The sequence below is a fragment of the Typha latifolia genome, chromosome 5, assembly GCF_019914945.1.
Source record: "Typha latifolia isolate L0001 chromosome 5, TyphaL0001v2, whole genome shotgun sequence".
Taxonomy (NCBI): domain Eukaryota; kingdom Viridiplantae; phylum Streptophyta; class Magnoliopsida; order Poales; family Typhaceae; genus Typha; species Typha latifolia.
In genome coordinates this window covers 15,654,046-15,679,458 of record NC_133090.1, presented here as the reverse complement: position 1 = coordinate 15,679,458, position 25,413 = coordinate 15,654,046, and the positions used below count along the sequence as shown (strand labels likewise).

The following is a 25,413-nucleotide window of genomic DNA, read 5'->3' as shown; positions in this document are numbered from 1 at the left end:
AGCCTCTTATGCTACTAATTGCGGATGCTATTATTATTATTATTATTATTATTTTATTAATCATACGTGAACACTACTAGGGACGTTGTGGGCAAGTAAAGGAAGAGACAGACGTCCACTGTAAAAAAGAGCTTACAGAGCACGCGGTGAAGATTCCTAATAAAGTTTAGGAGAAAAAGGTAAGCAAAAGAAAAAATCTATAAATCGATCGTTATTCGTTGAAGACCACGAACTAACTACAACTACTCGGCTGTCCCAATTTCCATTCATAATCCCTTCCCTTCGCTTCCCTTAACATCCCGATCTAGACATGAAGGTGATCGACAAGATCAAATCACCCTTCTCTTCGTCCGACGACGACACCGGAGTTGTCTTCTCCTTCGAGTTTTTCACCCCGAAGGTTCCAACCTCCAGCACCGCCTACTCCCGCGAGAGGATCGCCGGCTCCTTCCTCGCCAAAGTCGCGTGGATGGCAGCTCACGGCGCCGCCTTCTGCGACATCACGTGGCGCCCACGTGACGGCGACAACACCGTCGACCTCGCTGGCCGGATGCAGACGGAAGTCGGCGTCGATACCATGATGCACCTCACATGCCTCAGCATGCCCCTTGCACGCATCGATGCCGCCCTCGACACCGCCCGATCTCGTGGGGTTCGTAACATCCTCGCCCTGCGCGGCGACCCTGTCGATGGAGACGGCGCCGGCGACGGGGAAGGCGGGCCTACCTGCGCCCTAGACCTAGTGGCGCATATTAGATCCAGGCACGGTGATTACTTCGGAATCGCCGTTGCCGGTTATCCAGGTCCCCCCTACCTCTCTCTCATCCAGTTGTAATCCTCTGTTTCTTCTTTTTATCTAATCGCGATCGGTGCATTTCTAAACGCTAGAGGCGCATCCTAGCAAGATCCCCGACGGGAGCGAGGTAGCAACCGAAGAGGGATACGAGAGCGATCTGACGTACCTTAAGAGGAAAGTGGATGCTGGAGCCGATCTGATCATAACGCAACTCTTCTTCGACACGGCGGTCTTCATTAAGTTCGTATCGGACTGCCGTCGGATCGGGATCGAGTGCCCGATCGTGCCCGGGATCTTACCTATCTCGAGCTACCGGAGCTTCTCGAGGATGACGGATATGTGCAAGACGAGGGTACCGAGGGAGGTGAGGGAGGCGGTGGAGGAGAGGAAGGGGGACGAGGCCGCCCTCGTGGCATACGGGGTAGAGCTCGCGGCTAACATGTGCGGGGAGATCCTAGGGCACGGGGTGAGGGCGCTGCACTTCTATACGATGAATAGGGAGGAGCCGGCGGTGGCTGTGCTGAGGAAGCTGGGGTTGGTCGGGCATGGGGAGAACGGAGTGGCAGTGATGAGAATGAGATCATTGGGGAATGGGAATGCGGAGAAAGGAGGAGAGGAGAGGAAGAAGGCGAATGGCTTTGTCTTATAGTAAATTTATGGAAACTTCTCACGTGCTGATAATGTGGCGAAATACTTTGCCTGCGAATATAAATAGCTACAGTTGTTGATCTGAGATTCACTCCATTAAATCTCTATTACACAATAATAGGTGCATAAAGTTTGTATCCCTTCAATTGAGGAAGGATAAAGAGCCACAGTAATAACAATGTTACCTCAGAATTCCTCGACTTCATATTCTTTATTAGTATCTCCCGCTGCAGACTTTCAGGAATAACAAACCACCGTGGCATAATATAATCTTTAATTATTTCGTATCTATGAGCCAAGAGCAAGTGCACTCGAATGCACAGTGCTCTATATTTATTATATATATATATATATTATTTATTTTAGTTAATTAATAGTTTATTTTAATATTATTATTTTTTAATAAAAAATATAGTTAGAAAATTCTCATCGAGATTTTTGAAATAGAACTAATATCCAATTGTTTCACGAGTGATTTTAAATTACTAACTTTTTAATTAAACATATCAAAATTATATTATACGAAATAAACATCGAAATAAACATTACAAGTTATTATTAAATTTCATTACACAAACTAAACAAAAATTAATATTTAATAATAGAAATAATAAATATTTAATAGTTTGATAAGTCATTTCCATAGCTATTAGTTCCGTAGCCACCTCCTCTCCTCATTTATATTGATCTTTCAACGTACCTCCAGTCGTTAAAAAGATAAAAACCAATAATAATAAATAATTTCAACGATTTCTCGCTTGACACAGAGAGAGGCTCATTTTGAGTTTTAAAATACACTAATTGAATACTTATAACAAAGGCACAGGAATGAAAGAATAAAATTTTTATTTAATGTATTTCATGTTTGATATATTTCATATTTGATATATTTTATATTTAATATATTTTATATTTTGATGTATTTTAATATTTAGTATTTACATTAGAAAATAATTTTGAGTAATTATATTTTATGACACATAGATTTTAAATAATAAAAAAATATTTATTTTATAAATAATAAAAATTTTAAATTTTAAATTAACTAAAAAATAATTTAATATTAGACTTATTTTAAAGGTCTCGACGAGACCTTTTCAACGACACTATTTTTATTAAAAATTAATTAATAAAACTAATTAAATACTCAATTTAACTAACTAAATTATTTAATAAAAATATATATATATATAATTAAAATTATTTGGATTAAATATTTATTGAGCAAAGTTAAAATTTTCAAAAAGTCTTAAATTTTTTTACTGTAGCTAGCTATAACTAGCTATGGAGTCCCGTTGGAGAGTCCATTGGGCTCCAAATTTAGAGATTTAGAGCTCACTTGAAGATGCAATGAGAAACATGTACAATTACAACTTGACAATATTACAAAGTGATTTTTGAGAGGCACTATGATTCTGTTTCACTTATATCTTTTCTCTGGAGAAGGTAAATACATAAAGCTTGCCAAATAGTTCACTTAGGAAGCAGACGAGACAAAGTTACGGAGTCTTCAAAATGCCATACAACACGAGTAACTTATGAGCTTAAGGGACATGTTACAATACAAAGTGTTAGAAACTTGATATCCAATTGGAAAAACTAAACACCCTTCAAAGATATTACCAGTTACCTCATGGAATATGGATAGTAGATATAGACTAGCATACCTGCTAGAAGCTGAAATAGTAAAATTATGGCCAGCCTTCCATCCAAATTGAGACCCTGAGTTGCCTTATCATGTGTGATGTAGCTCAAAAATGACCTAGACTTCCTTGAAATTACACAAAATGCAACAAAATTGGGACTTTCGTGTAACAAGGGAACAGGTGAAATACCCAAAAGATGGCATTCTTGCTTGTAATGCCCATTGCTCATTCTATGTGAAAAAGTTTGACCTCCTTAGGAGAGCGCTCAATTTAGGGTCCTCGAGTTGAAAATTGCTTCCCATCAAAGATTGTGCCGTCATTCCCCTGCACAAACCATCTCAACCTGTCCATATCACCAATGACTGAGAGCCACTCTGTGAGAATATCCATAGTTACATAATCTGGAGTACATCTTTGTTCTTTCATCTGATCCATCAGTTCAAAGGCTTTCTCTGACATATTTCTATCTCGGAGGCCCTTGAGCAATGCATTATAAGTTGTAACATTTAGAGGAACACTCTTCTCTCGCATCTCATCCATCAGGGAAACAGCAAAATCAATTTTCCCATTCTTGCAAAGAGAATCAATAAGGCTATTATATATCACGGTGTTAGGTGGAACAGCAGATTTGGTCATACTCTGGAAAATCTTCAAAGCCTCATCAAGGTTGCCAGTTTTACAATATCCATGTATTAGAGTACCATAAGTAACCACTGAAAGCTCACAGCCCTCATCAATCATCTTGCTCAGTAACTCACGTACAGCTGCAAAATCCCCTTCCTTGCATAAAGCAGCCATCAAAGTGTTGTATGTGCACACATCGGGCCGCAAATCTACCTCCTTCATCTCGCGGACAAGTTCATGCGCCTTATCCAGTCTTTTCTTCTTGCAGAACCCACTGATCAAAGTATTGTAGCTTTTAATATCAAGTCGGAAGCCAGAATTTCTCATCGATGACGCAAAGGAGCATGCATCCTCCAACCTGCCCATTTGGGTCAATCCTGAGATCATAGTAAAATAAGTAACTGAATCTGGAGCATGCCCCTCCCTGACCATCTCATCGAACAAATCCATGGCCTTGCCCATATTGTTGCAATGGAGAAAAGCTCCAATCAGAGTACTATAAGTAACAGCATTGCCCTTGACTTCAGCCCAAGCGAGACGCTTCTTTCGGAAGAATTCAAGAGCACCACCAACACAGCCACTTTTGCACATCCCTGAGACAAGAGTGTTCAATGTAACAACGCTAGGTTGCACCCCTTCTTGCTCCATCCTGTCCACCAATTCATGTGCCATATCAATCTCACCCACCTTGCAAAACCCATCAATCAAGCAATTGTATGTGATAGTATTCGGATCACAACTGTGCTGTGTTTTCATCTGACCGAGCAACGTGAGCCCATCATCAAGCCTGCCAACTTTACAAAACCCATCAACGATAGTATTAAACGTGACAACATCCGGCTTCACTTCGGATTCTGGCCTAGTCATTACGTCGAGCACCTGCAGCGCGTCGTCAAGACAACGAGATTTACATAGATGGTTGATGAGGATACCATAAGTCACGACATTAGGACGGACGCCCATATCCTTCATCTCGGAAAAAAGCTTGTTCATCCTGGAGAAATCACGGTCCCTCGCAAGGCCGGCGAGGAGGGCGTTACAAGCCGGGGTTTCGATGGCGCCGCCAGCGTCATTGACTGCATGGAGGAAATCCCAAGCCTTTGAGACGAATCCGTTGTAGCAGAGCTTGTTGGTGAGCTGGGTGAAATGGAAACTGTTCGATGGGAAAATTCGGTTCTTGGCTAAGTCGAAGAGAAGATCGACAGTGTCGTTATCCAAGGGGCGGGCTCTATCGGAGACGGTGGAGAATATTGCCGAACAGGTGGTGGGCTCGGAGCGCAGGCGGGAAATTGTTTCGGCGCGGTGGCCGGTGTCGGAGGAGGAGATAAGGGAGCGGAGGAGGATTTCGCAGGGATTTGGGGTGGGAGAAGGAAATGCGGAGGCTGATGAAGAGGCATGGCGAGAGGAGGAAGAGCGAGGGAGGAAGGAAATTATAGGAGGACGGATGGATCGTAGCCTTCTTCCTGTCGACATTGGAGTGGGTTTCAGGAACTCCGTCTGATAGAGAAGTCGGAGAAACGAACTCCGACGAGGATTAAAAGGGCTCATCTGAGACAAAAACTAGTAAGTTGTTGGTATTGTTCTTAGTTTTAAAAAATGTTACCCGTTTTAATCCAAATATTATATAATATTTCAAGTCAATATGAAAATTAAAATAATAATTTAAGATTTTTTTAAAATCTCTTATTAATTATATATCCTTCTAAAATTTATATTTATATATATCCCTTAAAACATATGTTATTATGTAAATATGCATCTAATTATTTTTTTCAAATTATATTTCAATAATTTAATAAAAATAAAAATATTCTTAACTGAGAAAATCTATGAAAATGAGAATAATAATACTTTTATCTTTTTAAGTATTTAAATTTTAACTCTTAATTACCTCTGAGGGATATCCATATAAAAAGTAAAAAATATACATGCAAAATTCATGTGTTTTTAAAATGTATAAATGTAAATATCAAAATTAGAAGGCCAAACAAATAAATATGAAATTTTTGAAAGACATGTATGAAAATATCACCAAATTTATTAGATCATACAAGTACTACTATTACATACTGAGATAATATCTGCTACTTAGTGATGCATAATCTCTGTGACCATCTTATTATCTTTTGTATTCTAAACTCAGGAATCCAACACCACAGAACTAGAATTATCCACCGACTCCTCCAAGAAACATCCTTCTTGTATCAAAGCAGCAGAGGCACCAATGAAGGCTGCATTGATATATGTGGTGGGTTCCAAATGTGCTGAGTCTGATCTCACATCACTGAACTGGTCATTAGAATCTGGTCCACCAACTACAGCTCCAACATGGGTGTTAGGATTTGGTTCACTGGTAGAATACCATGATGAGAAGCCTTCTTTGCAACTCACTTTCCTTGGGAGGGCTCTAATGGATGGAATAGATGCACCTCTATGATGTACATGCTTCGGGTATGCGGCGCCGTATCCCGTCATGTAGGAGAATTTTAATGGATTATTCCCTAGTATGTAGTCCACCTGGAAAAGAAATATTTAGGTGCAAGTTTATAACTTGATAGTAGTAAGTAATTAATGAGGAAAAAGAGATGTGATGATGTTTAATTGCCTGTGATTTTGCAAATGATCTGATTTGGGTTGTAGAGAATTTTGCTGAGCTGCACTGAACTCCATTAAATCCAGCTGATTTTAGTGTCTTTGAGTAGACAAACAGAATCAGAGAAGCAGTGGTTGCATACTGTAAATTTGCGGTATCGCGCGTAAATAGAAGCCCTCCTGGGTATTATTAATGTGTTCTTCAAGCTTCAATTAATTGATCATAATGTTTATAATTCAGAGGAAAACAAAGAAATCCATGTGATTTTTATCTTTTAGATTTTTGGTCTATACCAGGAGTCGTCTTTATCTGCACACTGCCACTTCTTGGCATCAAAGAACATACAAAGGAATCTGCATCAGTCTTATACTTGATCAAATTCTTATTCCCTGCCACATACTCCTGAAAGAAGAATTACTTTAAATGTAACAGTGTATTGATGGTTTTAATATTCAGCAATCAAGTATACCTTAGCTAACAATGCCTGAGCTCCACTTTGCTTGTTATCCCAGCTGAATTCAGAGACAGCTTGACTCCATCCTTGGTTGTTTACTACAAATTGCGTATACTTTGATTGCTTAGTTGCTCTAAAGAGCCAAGCAGAAGCCCAGAGAAGCTCATCCTAACAGAGTATTGGCATAACTAATTAAGATCAAAGATATACACAAACTAACTTCATCGTTTGGAAAAGGAGAAGAGATGCCTTACTTGATAACCAGAGTAAGAGCAATAGAATGGGCAAGAAGCTTGGTAGGATCCTCTATAATTGTTGGCAAACTCAAACAGCTGACAACAAAATCCCTCATTAGAAATATATCGTATCCATCATATGATCATGACGAATTCCTATCCCTTACCAGCTTTGATCTTTTTAAGAGCCTTGATGAATAGGTGGTGTTGTCACCTTTGAACACGATGGAAGCAGATGCGAGAGCTGCCGCAGCGTCTGCGGCCACCTCTGTGCCCGGCGAATCTCTAGTAATCTTATAGAGATTGCGAGGCGTGTCCATGTCTTCGGGCCTCTCCCAGCACTGGTGATCGGAGTTCCCATCACCTATCTGTAGCAATTAACCAACTCAAACATAGTCACTATAACACTTGTGGATATGAAAGACTTGTTAGTAGTGCAGATGAAGAGACCTGAGTATAGAGAGTGGTGGTTGAAGTGTGACATTCTAATAAGAATTCAGTGCCCCATCGGATGGCGGTTCGCAGACGGCCAAGCTGGCCGGCGGAGGATATCTGATCTCTGAACTCGATGGCGGCCCAGCTCAGTAAGGTGATGCTGAAGGACATAGGCCAGACAAACTTGACATTGTCTCCTGCGTCATAGTAACCACCCACTAGATTCACCTAATTATAGGAGATGAACCATTAGTGCCAATTTTTATCAAGAAATTCAAAATTGTTCACTCTCATCTGTACTTAGTGAGTCCTTACAAGCTCTAGTGTAGTAGCTGCGAGTTAGTTCATATATACAATAGCCAAATTAAAATTACATTGTCTGGTTGACCATCCTTCAAAGCCGAGTCTCCCCTCCACTTGACTCGTTGCTCGGAAGGTAGTTTTCCAGAGCGTTGCCCTTCGAAGAAGAGAATAGCCTTCTCTAATGCATTGGTGTAGTCGTACGAGCTCTGAGATATCTCACCTGATACTAAATCTATGCTAGAAGTACCCAATAATAGTATCGCCAATACCCAAACCCAAACCCAACCCATCTTTAAGTCTTCCAGATCGATCATCAACTGGGTAGTGTTACACTGGTTGTAGTACTACTAGCTTGAAATATATAGTGTTGGTAAAATGATATGACTCTCCATACCACCATTAACTTTTCTCCATCTTCTTCTTCCTCCACTAAAACACTCCATCTCCAGCCCATGCCACAAATTGCCTCCCGTTTCTTCCTACTTCCCTAGTGAGGAACGATTCAAAGTGAGCTTTAGACATTTATTCTAGAAGGAGATCTTGGAGTGAACGTAGTTGAATACTTGAATCTATAGTGACGTTTGGAGGTGATGAGAGCTAGATAAAGAAGAAACAGTATGTGATACGTGAACCCTTTTATGTTTTTCTTGTTTCTCTCTTTTCTGATATAATATGAGATGGTCTTTTGGGCTTTAGATGAGGCCTAGCTCCGACAAGACTCCCACTCTAAGCCCGAACCAAATCCAAGGAGGATTGAGCCTGGTCAGGCCCAAACCTGAACTGGGCTTCCAGCTACTGTGACAAGTTCAATTCCAAACAGGTTCCACAACTAATACCAACTCTCCTTCATACAAACAGACAATAAATGAGTCGACTGTAGTTTAGCCACTAGTCAAACCCTATTAGTCTGTGATATGATCTTATTTTAGATTAATTGTGACTTATTTTTTAAAAGGTTAGCCCAATTAATTGTTTAATTTTTGTATCAAAGACGTGTGACCCATTTGAAGATTGAATTCTGGCACATAATTTTAAACATGGGACCTCTGACCATTATGCTAGTAGTCTCGGTTCTAAGAGGCTTAGAGGGATAGTAAATTGCTTTTTCTAAGATTGATTATTATTATATTATTGTGGTAAGAGCGTACCAATCCATATCCATGGCAGAAGGTCATATGTTCAAAATGTTGTGAGCCCAAATTTGCTCGTAACAGTGCTTATTTTAGCCTATTATGGCTCATGATTTGAATCGTGTGTGACATAATCTTATTAGAATTGGTTTATATGACTAACTTATACTTGATATAACTTACTATTACTCTCCATCAATTCGAAGAAAATTATATAGTTGCCTAATATTCTTTGATGTATCATAAAGCCATTAAAATCTTTTGGCTCTTTCAGAATTTTCATTATATTTAATTTTTAATAAAATATTTCTAACATATTATTATTAAAATTAATAAATAGCCTAAAGTACCCTCGCTTTTCTTTAAGTTGTGAAAAATATTTATCAATAATTTTTATATCATGTCAAATAAGATATATTTCATTTACTATGCTATTGAGTATAATATTGAATAGCATTTTTTTTAATAATTTATACAAAGACAATATAGTATTTTTTTAAATCTAAGTTATGTTTTAATTACAATTAGTTAGATTTAATAACGGGATAATTTTTTTAAAAGCACAGTAATTTCAATGATCATTATAATCTTTTGAAAATTTTATATTAATTAAGTAGAAATCCCCTCAAAAAATTAATTTTCTTTTCCTGGGCCATATAAGTCACCATCATATGCCATCACTAACCCTACCAAACATCCAAAGCAGCTAGTTTACGAATACAAACCGATGGCGATTAATATTCCCATGCATTTTGTAGTAATAGCCGTGTATGGCTGCGATGACTTTAGGTGGAAGACACGTAATCTATGTCACTCTATCTATGTTCCACGTAAGCTCCATTATTCTCTCGTAGCATAAATCATAATACATCATACCATCATATATATATATATATATATATATGCCAATTGCCAAGCAAGCAGTAGTACTTATATAAGTTCTTTGTTTAAGAAATTATTAGTACGACAGTGCCCAATAATTTCACACGTGTAACGGACTTAAGATAATTGACTCTTTACTTGGACCACAAACAAATTTTGACCTTACGAATAGCTAGCTTAGCTACGAGTATTAACTTCGATTTCTTGCCAATTTGCAAGCTTGCGTGCATGAGAACGAAAAATAGATGGGACTTGAGATGCAAACCTAAGGATTAGTGATGGATACGCTACACTCCCAAATTGGGATTTCCGAAGCTGGGAGCGGGCAGGGCAGTTGAACTGAAAGAAAGGTAGTTGAGATATTGTTGGTTCTCTCTCTATATATCTCTATCTATCTCTCTATCTCTATTTCTATCTCTCTCCCCCTTAGATTTGCTTCTTTTATCTTGGCTAGTTTAGTTGACACTTCCCAACTTCCTCTCACCTTCCACTTACATCTTGACCACGAGAGCTTACTCTCTCTCTCTCTCTCTACCCTATAAATCATATATGTTCTCCACCTTCTTTGTTCTCTGCTATTAGTAGTATGGAACCCTTGGAAGAAGGAGAAGCACCGCTACCCCACCATCAATACTTCTCACTACCACTTACACCACCACTACCACCAAGCTCATCTCATAACTATCCTCTTACTCTCTCCAACCAGCAGGAACAAGAGCCTCCTCCTCCTCCTCCTCCTCTTGGTGGTATGGACTGGGCTTCGCTGCTGTATCCGTGCTCGGTTGCGCCGCAGCAGCTATCGCAGGGTTTGGTATTAGAGGCTGCGGAGAAAGCTAGCGAAGGTGAAGATAACTGCGCCACGAGCAGCGGTGGCGGCGGTAAGGAGAAAGGCAAGGGTGGAGGAAGGTTGAAGAAGGTCAGCCGGCCGAGGTTCGCGTTCCAGACGAGGAGTGCTAATGATATCCTTGATGATGGTTACAGGTGGAGGAAGTATGGCCAGAAGGCTGTGAAGAATAGCATATATCCCAGGTGCAAATATTTAAATTTCTCTATCAGTAGAAGAAGATAACCTAAAGAATCAAGAGTTGTTATTTTCTTGCATTAGGTCATCATGCATAGTATCAAGTTATGGAAATAGCCTATACAGGATTGCTCCCTTAGGAGACTATCATGATGAAATTGATCAAGCTTGGGTTGAAATAGTAAATCATAGTCGAGGTTATAGCATTAATGATCACAAGTAAATCATTGATGAAGCCTGGTTCTAGTGCAACCAAGATTTAGAATATTAATTGAAAACAATTTGATATATCAATAGTTCAAACTTTGAATCAGGGGTCAAATTTGATCAAGCTCGCACGATTTAGTTTCAACTAAAGCTTGATCGATTGAAGTGTGTAGGAGAAATATATGGAGTCTAACTAAATTGGAAGCTATGGAAGCAACTAATGCTGTCTCATATAATTTTAGATAAAAGGATTTGTCCAAAAGCTAGCTTAAGATATGTAGAAGGTCAAGGTGCTAATTGGTTAAAGACTAGTGATCCTAAAAGGGTTCTTAACTACTTATCAAGAAAACTTTGATTCAAGATAAACTCCACCTTATTTTAGACCTAAAAAATTCACATCTTATCTGAAGAATTTCAGGTAAATCTCCAATTATAAATGCAAGCATGGGGTTGTATATATCATTAGCTAATATTACTAGCTATAGCCATAAATAATATACGTATATGATCAAATCATCTCACATGAGCTTAACCTTTTGTAATCTTTACTTTTCTTAATAAAAAAGGAGAGAAAGAAACTAGCTCAAAGTTTTAATCTGAAATCTTATTATCATGTGAATAACATGGATGAATGAAGAAGCTACTACCGATGCACGCATCACACCTGCAGTGTTAAGAAGCAAGTCCAGCGTCTGTCGAAGGACACGAGTATCGTCGTCACGACTTACGAGGGAGTGCACAACCATCCATGCGAGAAGCTGATGGAGGCTCTAAGCCCTCTTCTGAAGCAAATCCAGTTCCTCTCTCAGTTCTAATCTTGTTCCAGTGGTTTATTACATGAAGATCGAAGAGAAAACGTAACCTCTTAACTCTCTCTCTCTCTCTCTCACCCTGTTTTACTTATTGCAGCATAATGTGGCAAAACATGCACCTTGTACTGTACAAAATGTAACAAAAAAATATTACAGAAGAAAAGGAAATATTATACCAATGGCCATTTTGTTCAAATTAATCCAGCTATTTTGCTTCTTCATAATCGTGTAGTTGTTGATTTGATTTCAACAAAGAAACTAGTGAGTTAACACTAGTTTTCATTTTATTATCAAGTATTAAATTACAACTTACGCTATGTGGTTTAGTCTGATTTTAATTTAACCACGTATATTTTAAATTTAAAAGCTTAACTCGACTATAGTTAAGATCAAATTGCAACCATTAGCCAACCGTTTATAGGGATGTAAAAAAAGACTTAGTTATCTCAGAAATACAAACCGATCTGATTATGATAGTATGATTAGTTTGGTAATTTAACAACTTTTATTAGTGCCAATAATTGTAAGGGAAGTTTGGTTATTCACATCATTGGTTTGGATAAAAAATTTAACAGTTGCAATTTGGTTTTAACCATATAGGATTTAAATGTTTGAGTTAAAAGTACGACGATGTAAGCAAAAATCAAGCAAAATTAGAAGACGGTAAAATATAATTAGCCTTTTGAGATGGGTAGTTTTATCCTGGTGTGTACTCCATAATAATTTCAATATGGGGTAACCCATAGTTAGTTATCCTGTTGTCTTTAGCACTCAAGGTTTAGAACCAATTGTGGAGATACTGTTGTGTTTTCCATAATAATATCCCATGATCTTTCAGTAGAGTTGCAGCTCTTTTTGTGAGAAAGAGGTGATGTCATGACAAAACCTTGTCCTGCCTTTCTCTAAATCTTCCTATACAAATGTATAAATTGCTCCATCACTAGGATTGTTTGCTCTGTTAGTATCACTCACTAAACTTGATTTTGGATGCAGAATAAGTAGAAGCCCACATATATTAAATGGAAAGAATGGAATAAAACAAGATTCAACATATTTGTTTAGCCTTTCAAATTATTAGCAACTCCCAAAAAATACAAGAAAATAATACATTATACATCAGGACATCTTTAAGCAATTCCGGAAGTGTATGAGGAAGAATTAAGTTAGCCTAGCTTTCTCAAGAACATCAGCTTCCAATCAGCACAAAAGGAAAAATGTGTCTCTTACTGCTTGATGTCCAATAGGAGTTTTATATAGGAGGGATAAAATATTGTTCATTTCATCAAACTATTCTAGATCAAGATTCGATGGTGTTATGCCTCATGAGAACAGCGTTGGAGAAAACTTTTCATAGCTTCATACGTGGACCAGCAGAGTGCAGCAGCCGGAGCATGGAATAACACCCTGGGCTTCAGACCTTGCGTCAAAGCTTGAGGACCCTCTTTTGCAACTATCTTTTTGATAGCACTATAAATTGAGCTACTCCTAAATGTATCAGCACCGCATACACCCTGCAGAGATGTACCAGAGGAACAAGAGGAGGATTCTATTCAGATAGTGCAAAAGGTATATAAAAAGTATTAGAACTCCACAACAAATTGTTATGAACACTGGATTAGTTCTATTGATTTATCAGAAGTTAAAAGGTACATGACAGGTGCATTGAAGGATATCTAAATTTTCACAAGAAAAATTTAAGGCTATCTTGCATTGGTGGTAATTTAAATAGGCCTTTAACAACAGCTCAAGAATGTTCATCATGTATCAGATTTCACAGACAATAAAACAAAAAAATGGTCCAGCAAAAGGAAATAAGTTGTACTTTGGTTAGAATTACAAATAATCACTGCATATGCTTCCATGTGTAATTCAAGTTTGGGCACGTAGATCTGATGTATCCAAGTTGTGAAAGTGAACTAATAAATGGAGAAGAATAATTTTAGATAGAAACTGGTTCAGAGATTAGTAGATGGGAAAAATATTCTCTAAAAGACCAACCAAGTTTGAATTGTCAAGCAACATAAATTACTCTAAGCAGAATATGTGAGGTACATCTTGGTCTTTTAGGGATTCACTTTAACTATTAGATTCAGAATTTTGAAATTGACTTATAGCTTTTCCAGAAGTATGCCAGAGACCTCATGGCGATAGGGTGTTCTGCAATCTATGCAGGAACCTTTCCTTATAAGAATTGGCCAAAGAAATAAAAGCAGATGTAATTTCAGAGGAATGAAGTTTTCTTCCTATAGTATTCCTTCATACCAATTTCTTCAAATGAGCATCACTTTTCCATTCTCTATTCAGAAACAGAATTCGCCATAACACTTTTACTAGGATTAAGATAACCATCTATTGGTATATGTGTGTTGCTTTGCATCCTTTTTAGAAATACCAAGATTCAGAGTCAACATAAACTAGAAAAAAGTTGCTATCCAACTACTGCAGTTCCAGCAAACTGAATTCTAGCCTACAAAATTGGTTAAGAATTTCAACTACTCAGATCCAACTCAATTGAAAAATACCGGGAAACCGATTTGAGAATTCCATAATAGCTGCCGACTAACAACTTTGCAACTAAATGTATTGCCTGCAATTGAAGTTGTAAGACACTAGATAAATATAAAGTAGTATAATTGGTTGAAGGTTAGTGGACAAACAGATGTGCCGAAAATGCAATTTGGTGCTCAAAACTTTGCATATTATTGATTTTAAAGTAATTATTTTTTCGTTCTCTTCTTCTACAAAGGTGATTTTCTTGTTCCAACCTTTCGAAATATGTTGGAGACCTTATGGGTCATGGCTTCATCAGAAGGAAATCAAATTGATGTTGGACAAATCAAAGAATTACTGCATATCCGATGCTAATCATCAGAATTCATATCGCAAGGTAAATGCAGTCGTTTTGTGTCATTCAAAGTTTCAATCATTCAACAAGGAATGAAAAGTAAAAGAATTTAACAGCAAATAGAAAATTTATGTGATACCTGGCACTGCAATCTCGTCTTGACAACATCCAGCGGTGTCGTAACCGCGCCCGCCAAAGCCCCGGCTGCCCCGCCGGCGGTTACATGAACCAGTAACCGCTCCTCAGTCACCTCCTCCTTGGCAATCTCGCTCAGCACCTTCTTCACCGCCTCGTAAGTCGCAAAATGCACCGCCGTGAACGGCGCGTTCATCAGCACCGTCGTCGGGTACGACTTGTAGAACGCCCTGAATCCCTCCTCCCTAACCATCCTAATGACGCAATCCTTGACTCCGCAATAAGGGCTCCTCCTCAATTGTAGCCGTTGCTTGACAACGTCCAACGGCGTGAGCACGGCATCGCTGGCTGTGGTGGCGAAGACCCCGGAGGCGGCGTGGATGAGCGGGTGGTGGCGACCGTCGGCGGCTGCGCCGCCGAGGCGGGCCTTGGAGACCTCATAGACGGTGAAGTAGACGGCGTGGGCGGGGCCGGCGCCGAGGCCCATGGCGGCTATGCCGCGGTACAGGCCCGAGGGTCCCTCGGAGCGGACGATCGAGGCGAGGAAGCGGCCGACCGGCGCGAGGTGGTGGGGGGAGGAGGAGGCGAGCATTTGCATGCGGGTCTTGAGGGTGTCGACCGGGAACATCGCCATGTGCTCCACCATTCCGGCGACGGATCCGGCGATCATAAACTTCCAAAACCCTAGATGGTCGTCGGGGGAGGAGGAGGCGATGGAGAGTTCTTGGATTCCGAGTTCGGATTGCGGATTCATCGGAAGTTTCGAACCCTAACTCTAATCCTAGCCGTAGTTTGAAGAGGTGAGAAGCGGCGAGCAGGCGGGAGGAAGGTGAAGAGGTGGGGGCGGCGGTTACATGTTTGCGTTTTTGTGTGAGAGAAAGAGAGCCGAAGTGGAATAAGAGAGCTCCAGTTTTGATGGTTGAGATGAACCGACAGCGAGATCTGATGGTTAAGACTATATTTGATTATGGAATATAGCAAATGAGTTAACTTGTTTTTTAAAATACGGTAATATATTATTAAAAAAAATGGCACAAAAACACCTCAGCTATCCGAACAATCCCACCCAATGCAAAATAAGGGTGTAAAGTGTAAACGAGGCCGGCTTGGTATAGCGGAGACTTGGATGTTTTCGGCTTGAGCTCGGCTCGAAGCTCGACGAGCTTAACCTTACGAGCTGAATTTAATATAGTGATTTTGGGCTAGATACCATTAGAATTGAACTATCCCATGCTTCCATATTGAGTACACGCAGCGTCACTCATATCAAATAAGCTAGATTCGATTTCGATGGCGTTGTTTTGAACTTCGCTTCTTTTGCATGAAAAGAAAAGGAAATTAAAACTACGATCAGTAACACGGCGATGGTTATACATTCAGAACACATCTTTAAGAAATCGTACGGCGCCTTGGCCGGCACCTCCAGCTCCGTCGGCTCGCGCTGACGCCGCTATCCAGCTTTATTATTCTAACTAACTATGAACTATCCACAGATAGATAGATATGGAACAAATGATGAGGATGATCATCAACCTGCCTGCACTACTGAGAGTGTAGGAAAGACATCGCAGATTGGAAGCCGATGGCCGTAAGGATTGATGACTGGAACATCGCTGTGGAGCGTGACGTAGTCCCGATTAATGTTCTTAAAAGAGACGTTCGTACCTCGGGTTTTGGTATCTGAGCAATCTTATCCGCGACGAACTACTCAGCCTTATCCAAAATACTCTTGACATGTTGATGTTGGCGTATAGAGAGAGAACAAGAAGACAGAGAGAGTAGCAGAGAATAAAGAAATGGAATAGAGAAAGTTATCCTCTATTTTTATCGTAGGTGGGGGGGTATCTGGGCATCGATGCATGCAACTTTCGCCACCGCTTGTTGCGGTGATCCTCAAACCAGTTAATATGATCCTAAAAAACTAGGGGGAATAACTTTTATTCATAAGAAATAATGGCAAACATTGAGTTGGTATAGTTGTATATATGATTTTTTTTTGAGAAAATGTTTGGATTATTTTCTTGCTCGATAGCTCAAAGCCTGACTGGAGCCAGCTCGGATTCTTCAGACTAATGTTTAGCTCAAACCCGAACTGGGCCCGACCCAACCGTGACCCGAAGCCTATTGAGTCGGGGCCGGGTTTAAAACTATTGCTACTTTAAATACTTTTCTTTTTTTACTTGGTAGATATTTCAGTCAAATTATTCTCACTCTCGATTTAGTACCTTTCGTCATGGCTTTCGCCTTATTGAATAAATTATGTCGCTTTTGAAGCTTATCTCCCCCCCAATGAGAGAATCTAACGCACTAAGCACGAGTTTTTTACAGAACAAGACCTATTTTTTATTTTATTTACGGAAACGATTTACATCCTTAATTGCATTTTACCGAGGCAAAAATAAAGGCCGATCATATCAACACCTTTTAATTTAAGCAAAGTATTATATGACAAGTATTTTTTTTTGAAAATAAAAATACCAGACAATTTAGCGATTTACTAAAAAAAGGACATTTAACACAGATAAAACACTAAAAATTATTATTTTATTAATTGAAAATATTAAACTATTTAATACAGACATTTAAGTGTTAACCTTTTAATATCATAAAGGTAGTCCATTTTAAATATATAATATTATTACGAGGACGAAAGAAAAATAAATATACTGATTTTGAATGAAAATTAATCGAATTATTTTAAATAAAAATATAAAGAAAAATTAATAGTATCACATTATGCTTTATCTATTTTAGTCCTAAATATACCATTGTAAAATATAAAAGCTCTATAAATTAAAATAGTGTAATTATTCTCTGCAGCCAATTCTGCTCAAAACTGTAAAAAAAAATAATTGGATTTTCTTCAAATTTTACTTTGATTTGTTTTTTAAAAAATTTTAATAGAATATTTTAAGTATTTAATATTTTCTAAAACATAAAACGTTGAATAGTTAAGTAATTTATAAAGTAAATTTTTAATATTTTTATTTTAAAATAAAATAGTAAATTAGTATTTTATCTAAGATTATAATGTCAATAAAGCATTTAATATATAAAAGGCCGCATACGAGAGGGCTAGTATGGTCAAAAACTTTACTAAGCACATCTAAATATCCATCGCTGCGAGGCTGAGAGGCAAGTAGGCAACTCTCCTAGACTACTAGCAAAAAAAAATTTCCACGACTTTATCCTCTTGCCTTAATAAACACACGCCTTTCGTTCCCTGTTCACATTCTTCTGCCACTAGTCACCGAACTCCATCATCAAAGATCAATCATGGCGACGAAGGAGACGGTAGTGTTATACGCAGGAATGGGCGTGGGCCACTTATCCCCCATGGTGGAGCTCGCCGAGCACCTCCAATGCCACGGCTTCGCCGTCGCCGTCCTCGCCATCGAGCCCCGTAACAGTGGAATAACCTTCTCCCAAGCCATCTCCCGTTTCGTATCCTCTTATCCAACCATCTCGTTCCACGTGCTCCCCCAGGTGCCACCTCCATCCGACGCCGTAGGATTAGTCATCTTTTTCTCCCTCATCCGCCTCTACAACTCCCACTTGCAAGAATTCCTCGTCTCCCTCTCTCAAACCTCCTCCATCCGCGCCGTCGTCCTCGACTTCTTCTGCACCGATGCTCGCCAAGTGGCTTCCGACCTCGGGATCCCCTCTTACATCTTCTTCTCCAGCAGCGCCTCCAACCTCGCCGTCTTCCTCCACCTTCCCTTGCTCGGGGCCACCGCCACTACAAGCTTCAAGGACATGGGTAGAACCCTCATCCACTTTCCGGGACTCCGGGGAATACCCGCATCCGATATGCCAAAGGAAACGGCCGACCGGGACTCCGAAAACTATAAACTCCTCGTCCACTCCAACTTTGCGCAACTGCCCAGCTCCGATGGAATTCTCGTAAATAGCTTCGAGTCGTTGGAGCCCTACGCGGTGAGAGCTTTAAAAGACGGGCTCTGCCTGCCGAATCGACCGACACCCGATATCTACTGTGTCGGCCCGTTAATCGCCGGAGGTGAAAAGAAAGGAGGAGGAGAGAAGCACGAGTGTCTCACCTGGTTGGATACCCAGCCAAATGGGAGCGTCGTCTTCCTCTGCTTCGGGAGCATGGGATCGTTCTCCGTAGAGCAGACCAAGGAGATGGCCACAGGATTGGAGAACAGCGGCCAGAGGTTCCTCTGGGCGGTGCGGTCACCGAAGAACCCGGATCCGGCAAAGCGGTTCGAGCCGACACCCGAACCCGACTTGGACTCGCTGCTCCCCGAAGGGTTCCTGGAGCGGACCAGGGAGAGGGGTTTCGTGGTCAAGTCGTGGGCACCACAGGTGGAGGTGTTGGGACACGTGGCGGTCGGAGGGTTCGTGACGCACTGCGGTTGGAACTCGACACTGGAGGGGATCGTGGCCGGGCTGCCGTTGATATGCTGGCCATTGTACGCGGAGCAGAGGATGAATAAGGTGTTCCTGGTGGAGGAGATGAGGGTGGGAGTAGAGATCGAAGGGTACGATGAGGATTTGGTGAAAGCCGAAGAGGTGGAGAAGAAGATAAGGTGGTTGATGGAATCGGAGGAAGGGAGTGTGATTAGAGAGAGGGCGTAGGAGCTCAAAGAGAAGGCGGCGGAGGCGACCAGTGAAGGGGGGTCGTCTTATAAGGCGCTTTTGGAGTTTGAGCAAAGGATCAGATGTAGTAGTATTAAGGGGCTCGTATGTTGATCCGCGTACTAATAAATGATTGTTTCTGAATTAAATAAATTAAGTAGCAATGAATTAGCTTGATGTTGTAATCTATCATATGAAGGAAATTATGTTTATTATATAAGTTGGAATTCTGTCCAGGGAAAAGTTAAGTATTAGGGACAATTTAATCCAATGATCCACCTCTTGTTGTGGTTTGATCCTCAAACCAGTTAATATGATCCTAAAAACTAGGGGCTTTTAATTTACGGGATAACTTTTATTCATAAGAAATAATGGCTAACGTTGAGTTGGTATAGTTGTATATATGATTTGTTTTGGGAAAATGTTTGGATTATTTTCTTGCTCGATATCTCAAAGCCTGACTGGAGCCAGCTCGGATTCTTCAGACTAAAGTTTAGTTCAAACCCGAACTGGGCCTGACCTAACCGTGACCCGAAGCCTATTGGGTCGGGACCGGGTTTAAAACTATTGCTACTTTAAATATTTTTTTACTTAGTGAATATTTCAGTCAAATCATTCTGACTCATTGATTTAGTACCTTCGAGCATCTGGAACCAATGCTCGAAAGGATCCAAATATGGAGCCAATCCATTATGGCTCCATATTTTATTAAAATAATATATATATTTTAAATTATTTAATATGTCCTCTTAGTGTAATTATTTTTTAATAAAAAAATATGGTTAAAAAATTATCATCTATATCTTTAAAATAAAACTAATATCCAATTGTTTTTGAACTAATTTTTAATTTTTAATTTTTAATTAAACACATTAAAATTATATTATATAAAATAAACATCAAAATAAATATTAAATGACATTACTAAAAATATTAAAATTATATTATACAAAATAAATATTTAATAATCTTGTAAGTCATCTTTATTAATCTCCTCTATATTGATTTTCTAACAAACCTCTAACTTGAATATCAATATTGCTCGTTCAACTAATTTTTAATATAACTTTTGTTTATTATATTTCATATTTGATATATTTTATGTCTGATGTATTTTATATCTGATACATTTAATATTTGATATATTTCATATCTGATATATTTTAATATTTACTATTAAATTAGAATATAATTTTGAGTTATCATATTTTAGGACACCTCAATTTTAAATAATAATAAAAATATTTATTTTTATAAACAATAAAAAAATTATTAAATTTAAATTAACTCAAAAGTAATTTATTTCAATGATACTATTTTTGTTAAAAATATATTAGTAAAATTAATTATATACTCAGTTTAACTAATTAGATTATTATTAAATACAGATAAAACTAAAGTGTTGAATTAAATATTTATTAGCTAAAATTGATTTTTTTTTTAAAAATCTAATCGGTGGGGCCGGCTGGGGATGCACTTCGTCATGGCTTACGCTTTATACAATAAATTATGTAGCTTTCGAAGATTATCTCATCCCAACCAACGCACTAAGCACGAGTTTTTTACTGAACAAGACCTATTTTTTATTTTATTTACGGAAACGCTTTACATCCTTAATTGCATTTTACCGAGGCAAAAATAAATGCCGATCGTATCAACACCTTTTAATTTAAGTACAGTGTTATATGATAAGTATTTTTATTGAAAATAAAAAATACCTAACAATTTAGTGATTTACTAAGAAAAAACAACCCACATAAAACACTAAAAAGTCGAGTACTTTATTATTGAAAATATTAAACTATTTAATATCTTATTAAGACATTTAGTTACTCATTTTTTAAGATCATAAATTTCTAACGGCAGTCCATTTTAAACATATAATATTATTAGAAGGATTAAAGAAAAATATATATAATAATTTTGATTGAAATTAATAGTACTTAAATGAGAAAGATATAAGTAAAAATATAAAGAAAAATTAATAGCGTCACAACATTAACTCAATTATTTATTTTAGTCACAAAATATATTATTATAAAATATAAAAAAATCTATAAATTAAAATAGTGCAGTTGTTCTACTTTAATTTTTTTCTAATTTTCTCTAATAAAATCCTCGAGTATTAATATTTTCTAAACATTAAAGTCTAAACAGTTACGCATTTAATAAAGTGAGTTTTTCGATATTTCATTTAAAGATAAAGTACTAAATTTATTTGCATTTTATCTAACAGCATAGTGTCAATGACGCATTTGATATTAAATTTAATATAAAGTCTATTTAGATAAATAAAATATATGAAAGGCCATATAAGAGAGGGCTATTTTGGTCAAAAACTTTATTGAGCACATCTAAAGTATCCATCACTGCGAGTCAGACAACTCTAGTACTCTACTTGTAATATTTTTTTCCTCAAGACCACAACCTTACCCTCTTACCTTATATATACAGACCTCTCGTTCCCTGTTCACATTCTTCTACCAGTAGTCACTGAACTCCATCATCAAAGATCAATCATGGCAGCGAAGGAGACGGTAGTCTTATACCCAGGAATGGGATTGGGCCACTTATTTCCCATGGTGGAGCTCGCCGAGCACCTCCTCTGCCACGGCTTCGCCGTCACCGTCGTCGTCATCGAGCTGCCTAACAATGGAATAACCTTCTCCCAAGTCATCTCCAGTTTCCTATCCTCTTATCCAACCATCTCGTTCCACGTGCTCCCCCAGGTGCCACCTCCATCCGACGCCGTAGGACGCAACCTCTTTTCTTCCCTCATCCGCCTCCAAAACTCCAACTTGCAAGAATTCCTCGTCTCCCTCTCTCAAACCTCCTCCATCCGCGCCGTCGTCCTCGACTTCTTCTGCACCGATGCGCTCCAAGTGGCTTCCGACCTCGGGATCCCCTCTTACATCTTCTTCCCCAGCAGCGCCTCCAACCTCGCCGTCTTCCTCCACCTTCCCGTGCTCGGGGCCACCGCCACTACAAGCTTCAAGGACATGGGTAGAACCCTCATCCACTTTCCGGGACTCCGGGGAATACCCGCATCCGATATGCCAAAGGAAACGGCCGACCGGGACTCCGAAACCTATAAACTCCTCGTCCACTCCAACTTTGCGCAACTGCCCAACTCCGATGGAATTCTCGTAAATAGCTTCGAGTCGTTGGAACCCAACGCGGTGAGAGCTTTAAAAGATGGGCTCTGCCTGCCGAATCGACCGACACCCGATATCTACTGTGTCGGCCCGTTAATCGCCGGAGGTGAAAAGAAAGGAGGAGGAGAGAAGCACGAGTGTCTCACCTGGTTGGATACCCAGCCAAATGGGAGCGTCGTCTTCCTCTGCTTCGGGAGCATGGGATCGTTCTCCGTAGAGCAGACCAAGGAGATGGCCACCGGATTGGAGAACAGCGGCCAGAGGTTCCTCTGGGCGGTGCGGTCACCGAAGAACCCGGATCCGGCAAAGCGGTTCGAGCCGACACCCGAACCCGACTTGGACTCGCTGCTCCCCGAAGGGTTCCTGGAGCGGACCAGGGAGAGGGGTTTCGTGGTCAAGTCGTGGGCACCACAGGTGGAGGTGTTGGGACACGTGGCGGTCGGAGGGTTCGTGACGCACTGCGGTTGGAACTCGACACTGGAGGGGATCGTGGCCGGGCTGCCGTTGATATGCTGGCCATTGTACGCGGAGCAGAGGATGAATAAGGTGTTCCTGGTGGAGGAGATGAGGGTGGGAGTAGAGATCGAGGGGTACGATGAGGATTTGGTAAAGGCCGAAGAGGTGGAGAAGAAGATAAGGTGGTTGATGGAATCGGAGGAAGGGAGTGTGATTAGAGAGAGAGCGAAGGAGCTCAAAGAGAAGGCGGCGGAGGCGACCAGTGAAGGGGGGTCGTCTTATAAGGCGCTTTTGGAGTTTGAGCAAAGGATCAGATGAAGTAGTATTAAGGCGCTCGTTTGTTGATCCGCGTACTAATAAATGGTTGTTTCGGAATTAAACAAATTAAGTAGCAATGAATTCGCTTGATGTGGTAATCTATCATATGAAGGAAATTATGTTTATTATATAAGTTGGAATTCTGTCCATGGAAAAGTTAAGCATTAGGGACAATTTAATCCAATGATCCATCATTTGAAGATGGAAAGCCAAACAATAATATAAAATGAGGTCTTATTAAATACTTGTTCTACAGAAGTTTCTAATTACATAAAATGGCATGCATTAAATAACAAAAAAAAAAGACTCAGTACTTTTGAGTATCTGAGCTCCATGAATGGACCAAGACTTGGCCCAAGGTGGCTTAAGAATTGTTCCATCTAAAGAGTACTATCTAAACGGTGCACATTTCTTATTGACTTCAGACTTGTGCTTCCAGTCGCCGTAATCCCTCCGTGAGCACCGCCAAAGTAAACTATCCCATGCTTAAGCGGTTTGGTCAACTTAAGCACAAACTAGGGTAGAGTCTTCTTTATTGATATGATTGTTAACTAAGACTAGCTGCACTTGTTGACCGCCGTAAGAGTCCTTCAAGGGCAGGCAGGACTTCGTATTTTTCCTCTTTAATGAAATCACCTCCTACTTGACTCGGAAGTATCCTTGACTTGTTTCTCTCATCCTTGTAGTAATTTTGAGATCTAGTTAATTTGTAAGTCATATATATAAGTCTAGAATAAGAAACCGTGTCACACTCTTGGGGCTGTCCTCCGTAGTCAAGAATTAAACGCGCAACTTCCAACAATGAAAAATAATATAGTCCGCAATAAAGACTTGAACCTAACTCCCAAACCCGCACATTAACTCCACGATAACGACATCGAGCTCATCATTAACAAAACCCAACAAATCCCTAAAAACCTACTATCCCTCCAATCTCATCTTCTCTATCTAATTCCCAAGTCCCCATGGCGGAGCCAAAAGAGAACCAATCTAAGCCCCTGACCTCAAACACCATCGCCATCGTCGATGAGGAATCCGGCGCCTCCACGTGGCGCTCGTCCCAATACCTCCGCAAGCGGAGCTGCGCCTTCTGCTGCTGCGGCTGCTGCGCGCTGTTCGTTGTCCTCGTCGGGATCCTGATCCTGATCCTCTCCCTAACCGTCCTCAAAGTTAAAGACCCGACCCTCACCATGCACTCGATGACCGTCGACCGCTTCAACGTCGAAGTCGGCAACGGCAACCAGCTGGTCTCGGCCAACGTCACGCTCATCGCCGACATCTCCCTCAAGAACCCCAACGTGGCCTCGTTCCGATTCGGCAGCAGCGCCACCGAGTTCTACTACGGAGGGAAGACGGTGGGAGTCGGGTACGCGCCCTATGGGGAGGTGGGGGCGGATCGGACGGCCAGGATGAACGTGACGGTCGACGTGCTAACGGATCGGATCGCGATGGATCAGAACGCGACGGAGAGTATACTGGCTGCAGGGGAGTTAAATTTAACGAGTTATACGGATATAAGTGGCAGGGTTAACGTTATCGGGATTTATAAGCGGGATATCGAGGTTATGGCGAATTGTAGTCTAACTTTGGGGGTTTCGGCTTCGGTGGTGCAGATTAAGAGCACGTATTGTATTGCGAACGTGGCGTAGATAAGTTGGGAGTACTGGAAGGAGATTGTACACACTGTTCGGGGTTTCAGATTGTTTCGTATTATGCTGTTAATTTATTTTATTGAATGTAACAAAGAGATGCTTACAAGTCATGTACGTAGTCGGTATGTGATTAAACAATTGAAGCAATCCGGCGAGAGACGTGAAAAGAGAATCAGAGATGCTAACTTTCGAGTAAAAGAAGTCAAGCTTATACCAGACAGGCTTTTCTTTTTGTTCGCTTCAGTCTTTGGCATAAAAGCTTTTCACTGTTGTGCATGCAAGACGACCGAAACTGTAGTCAATTATGACCGAATCCCTTAAGCTTAATTAACTAAAAATATGTGACAACCTTTTTTTATAATTAAAGTCCCTTCGTATTCGTTTTTTTTTTTTTTTTTAATTACAAAACTCGGGTCATTGGATACTCTTTCAAAGATCGATAGTGGAAGCCAACAGCGTGGAGCAA

The 25,413-nt window shown here is 39.9% G+C and overlaps 8 protein-coding genes across 8 annotated transcripts; 5 read left to right on the top strand and 3 right to left on the bottom strand.

Moving 5' to 3' along the window:
• Positions 1-204: 204 nt before the first annotated feature.
• LOC140789027 (methylenetetrahydrofolate reductase (NADH) 2-like) lies at positions 205-1,644 on the top strand. The gene is made up of 2 exons (XM_073138604.1): positions 205-803; positions 889-1,644. Exons 1-2 carry the CDS (start codon positions 311-313, stop codon positions 1,443-1,445), a joined length of 1,050 nt encoding a protein of 349 aa, XP_072994705.1. The 5' UTR covers positions 205-310; the 3' UTR covers positions 1,446-1,644.
• A 1,194-nt stretch (positions 1,645-2,838) lies between these two features.
• On the bottom strand, positions 2,839-5,271 carry LOC140788106 (uncharacterized). Its single transcript, XM_073137234.1, has 2 exons — positions 3,280-5,271; positions 2,839-3,206 (listed from the first exon to the last, which is right to left on the bottom strand). The coding sequence occupies exon 1, from the start codon at positions 5,260-5,262 to the stop codon at positions 3,361-3,363; it is 1,902 nt and encodes a 633-aa protein (XP_072993335.1). The 5' UTR covers positions 5,263-5,271; the 3' UTR covers positions 2,839-3,206; positions 3,280-3,360.
• A 582-nt stretch (positions 5,272-5,853) lies between these two features.
• On the bottom strand, positions 5,854-8,025 carry LOC140789196 (endoglucanase 18-like). The gene is made up of 8 exons (XM_073138803.1): positions 7,807-8,025; positions 7,448-7,660; positions 7,165-7,365; positions 7,016-7,093; positions 6,777-6,929; positions 6,601-6,709; positions 6,320-6,486; positions 5,854-6,231 (listed from the first exon to the last, which is right to left on the bottom strand). Exons 1-8 carry the CDS (start codon positions 8,023-8,025, stop codon positions 5,854-5,856), a joined length of 1,518 nt encoding a protein of 505 aa, XP_072994904.1.
• Positions 8,026-10,333: 2,308 nt separating this feature from the next.
• Positions 10,334-11,790, top strand: LOC140789195 (probable WRKY transcription factor 33). The gene is made up of 2 exons (XM_073138802.1): positions 10,334-10,776; positions 11,613-11,790. The coding sequence occupies exons 1-2, from the start codon at positions 10,334-10,336 to the stop codon at positions 11,788-11,790; spliced, it is 621 nt and encodes a 206-aa protein (XP_072994903.1).
• Positions 11,791-12,821: 1,031 nt separating this feature from the next.
• Positions 12,822-15,957, bottom strand: LOC140789937 (uncharacterized). The gene is made up of 2 exons (XM_073139857.1): positions 14,772-15,957; positions 12,822-13,298 (listed from the first exon to the last, which is right to left on the bottom strand). Exons 1-2 carry the CDS (start codon positions 15,519-15,521, stop codon positions 13,101-13,103), a joined length of 948 nt encoding a protein of 315 aa, XP_072995958.1. The 5' UTR covers positions 15,522-15,957; the 3' UTR covers positions 12,822-13,100.
• Positions 15,958-17,849: 1,892 nt separating this feature from the next.
• Positions 17,850-19,586, top strand: LOC140788022 (UDP-glycosyltransferase 88F5-like). Its single transcript, XM_073137103.1, has one exon. It carries the CDS (start codon positions 18,044-18,046, stop codon positions 19,364-19,366), a length of 1,323 nt encoding a protein of 440 aa, XP_072993204.1. The 5' UTR covers positions 17,850-18,043; the 3' UTR covers positions 19,367-19,586.
• A 2,110-nt stretch (positions 19,587-21,696) lies between these two features.
• Positions 21,697-23,428, top strand: LOC140788896 (anthocyanidin 5,3-O-glucosyltransferase-like). The gene has a single exon (XM_073138412.1). The coding sequence runs from the start codon at positions 21,886-21,888 to the stop codon at positions 23,293-23,295; it is 1,410 nt and encodes a 469-aa protein (XP_072994513.1). The 5' UTR covers positions 21,697-21,885; the 3' UTR covers positions 23,296-23,428.
• A 92-nt stretch (positions 23,429-23,520) lies between these two features.
• On the top strand, positions 23,521-25,180 carry LOC140788900 (late embryogenesis abundant protein At1g64065-like). Its single transcript, XM_073138417.1, has one exon. It carries the CDS (start codon positions 24,261-24,263, stop codon positions 24,942-24,944), a length of 684 nt encoding a protein of 227 aa, XP_072994518.1. The 5' UTR covers positions 23,521-24,260; the 3' UTR covers positions 24,945-25,180.
• Positions 25,181-25,413: the final 233 nt, after the last annotated feature.

Bases quoted from the DNA above. Each gene is read 5' to 3' on its own strand.
- LOC140789027 (XM_073138604.1), top strand. From the start codon at position 311: ATGAAGGTGATCGACAAGATCAAATCACCCTTCTCTTCGTCCGACGAC. The intron at 804-888 runs GTCCCCCCTACC...TCTAAACGCTAG, and splicing joins CGCCGTTGCCGGTTATCCAG to AGGCGCATCCTAGCAAGATC.
- LOC140789196 (XM_073138803.1), bottom strand. From the start codon at position 8,025: ATGGGTTGGGTTTGGGTTTGGGTATTGGCGATACTATTATTGGGTACT. The intron at 6,930-7,015 runs GTAAGGCATCTC...ATACTCTGTTAG, and splicing joins GCTCTTACTCTGGTTATCAA to GATGAGCTTCTCTGGGCTTC. The intron at 6,232-6,319 runs GCAATTAAACAT...TTTCTTTTCCAG, and splicing joins GATCATTTGCAAAATCACAG to GTGGACTACATACTAGGGAA.
- LOC140789937 (XM_073139857.1), bottom strand. From the start codon at position 15,521: ATGAATCCGCAATCCGAACTCGGAATCCAAGAACTCTCCATCGCCTCC. The intron at 13,299-14,771 runs GTATCACATAAA...ACATCTCTGCAG, and splicing joins AGACGAGATTGCAGTGCCAG to GGTGTATGCGGTGCTGATAC.
- LOC140788022 (XM_073137103.1), top strand. From the start codon at position 18,044: ATGGCGACGAAGGAGACGGTAGTGTTATACGCAGGAATGGGCGTGGGC.
- LOC140788900 (XM_073138417.1), top strand. From the start codon at position 24,261: ATGGCGGAGCCAAAAGAGAACCAATCTAAGCCCCTGACCTCAAACACC.
- LOC140789195 (XM_073138802.1), top strand. From the start codon at position 10,334: ATGGAACCCTTGGAAGAAGGAGAAGCACCGCTACCCCACCATCAATAC. The intron at 10,777-11,612 runs GTGCAAATATTT...GGATGAATGAAG, and splicing joins AAGAATAGCATATATCCCAG to AAGCTACTACCGATGCACGC.
- LOC140788896 (XM_073138412.1), top strand. From the start codon at position 21,886: ATGGCAGCGAAGGAGACGGTAGTCTTATACCCAGGAATGGGATTGGGC.
- LOC140788106 (XM_073137234.1), bottom strand. From the start codon at position 5,262: ATGAGCCCTTTTAATCCTCGTCGGAGTTCGTTTCTCCGACTTCTCTAT.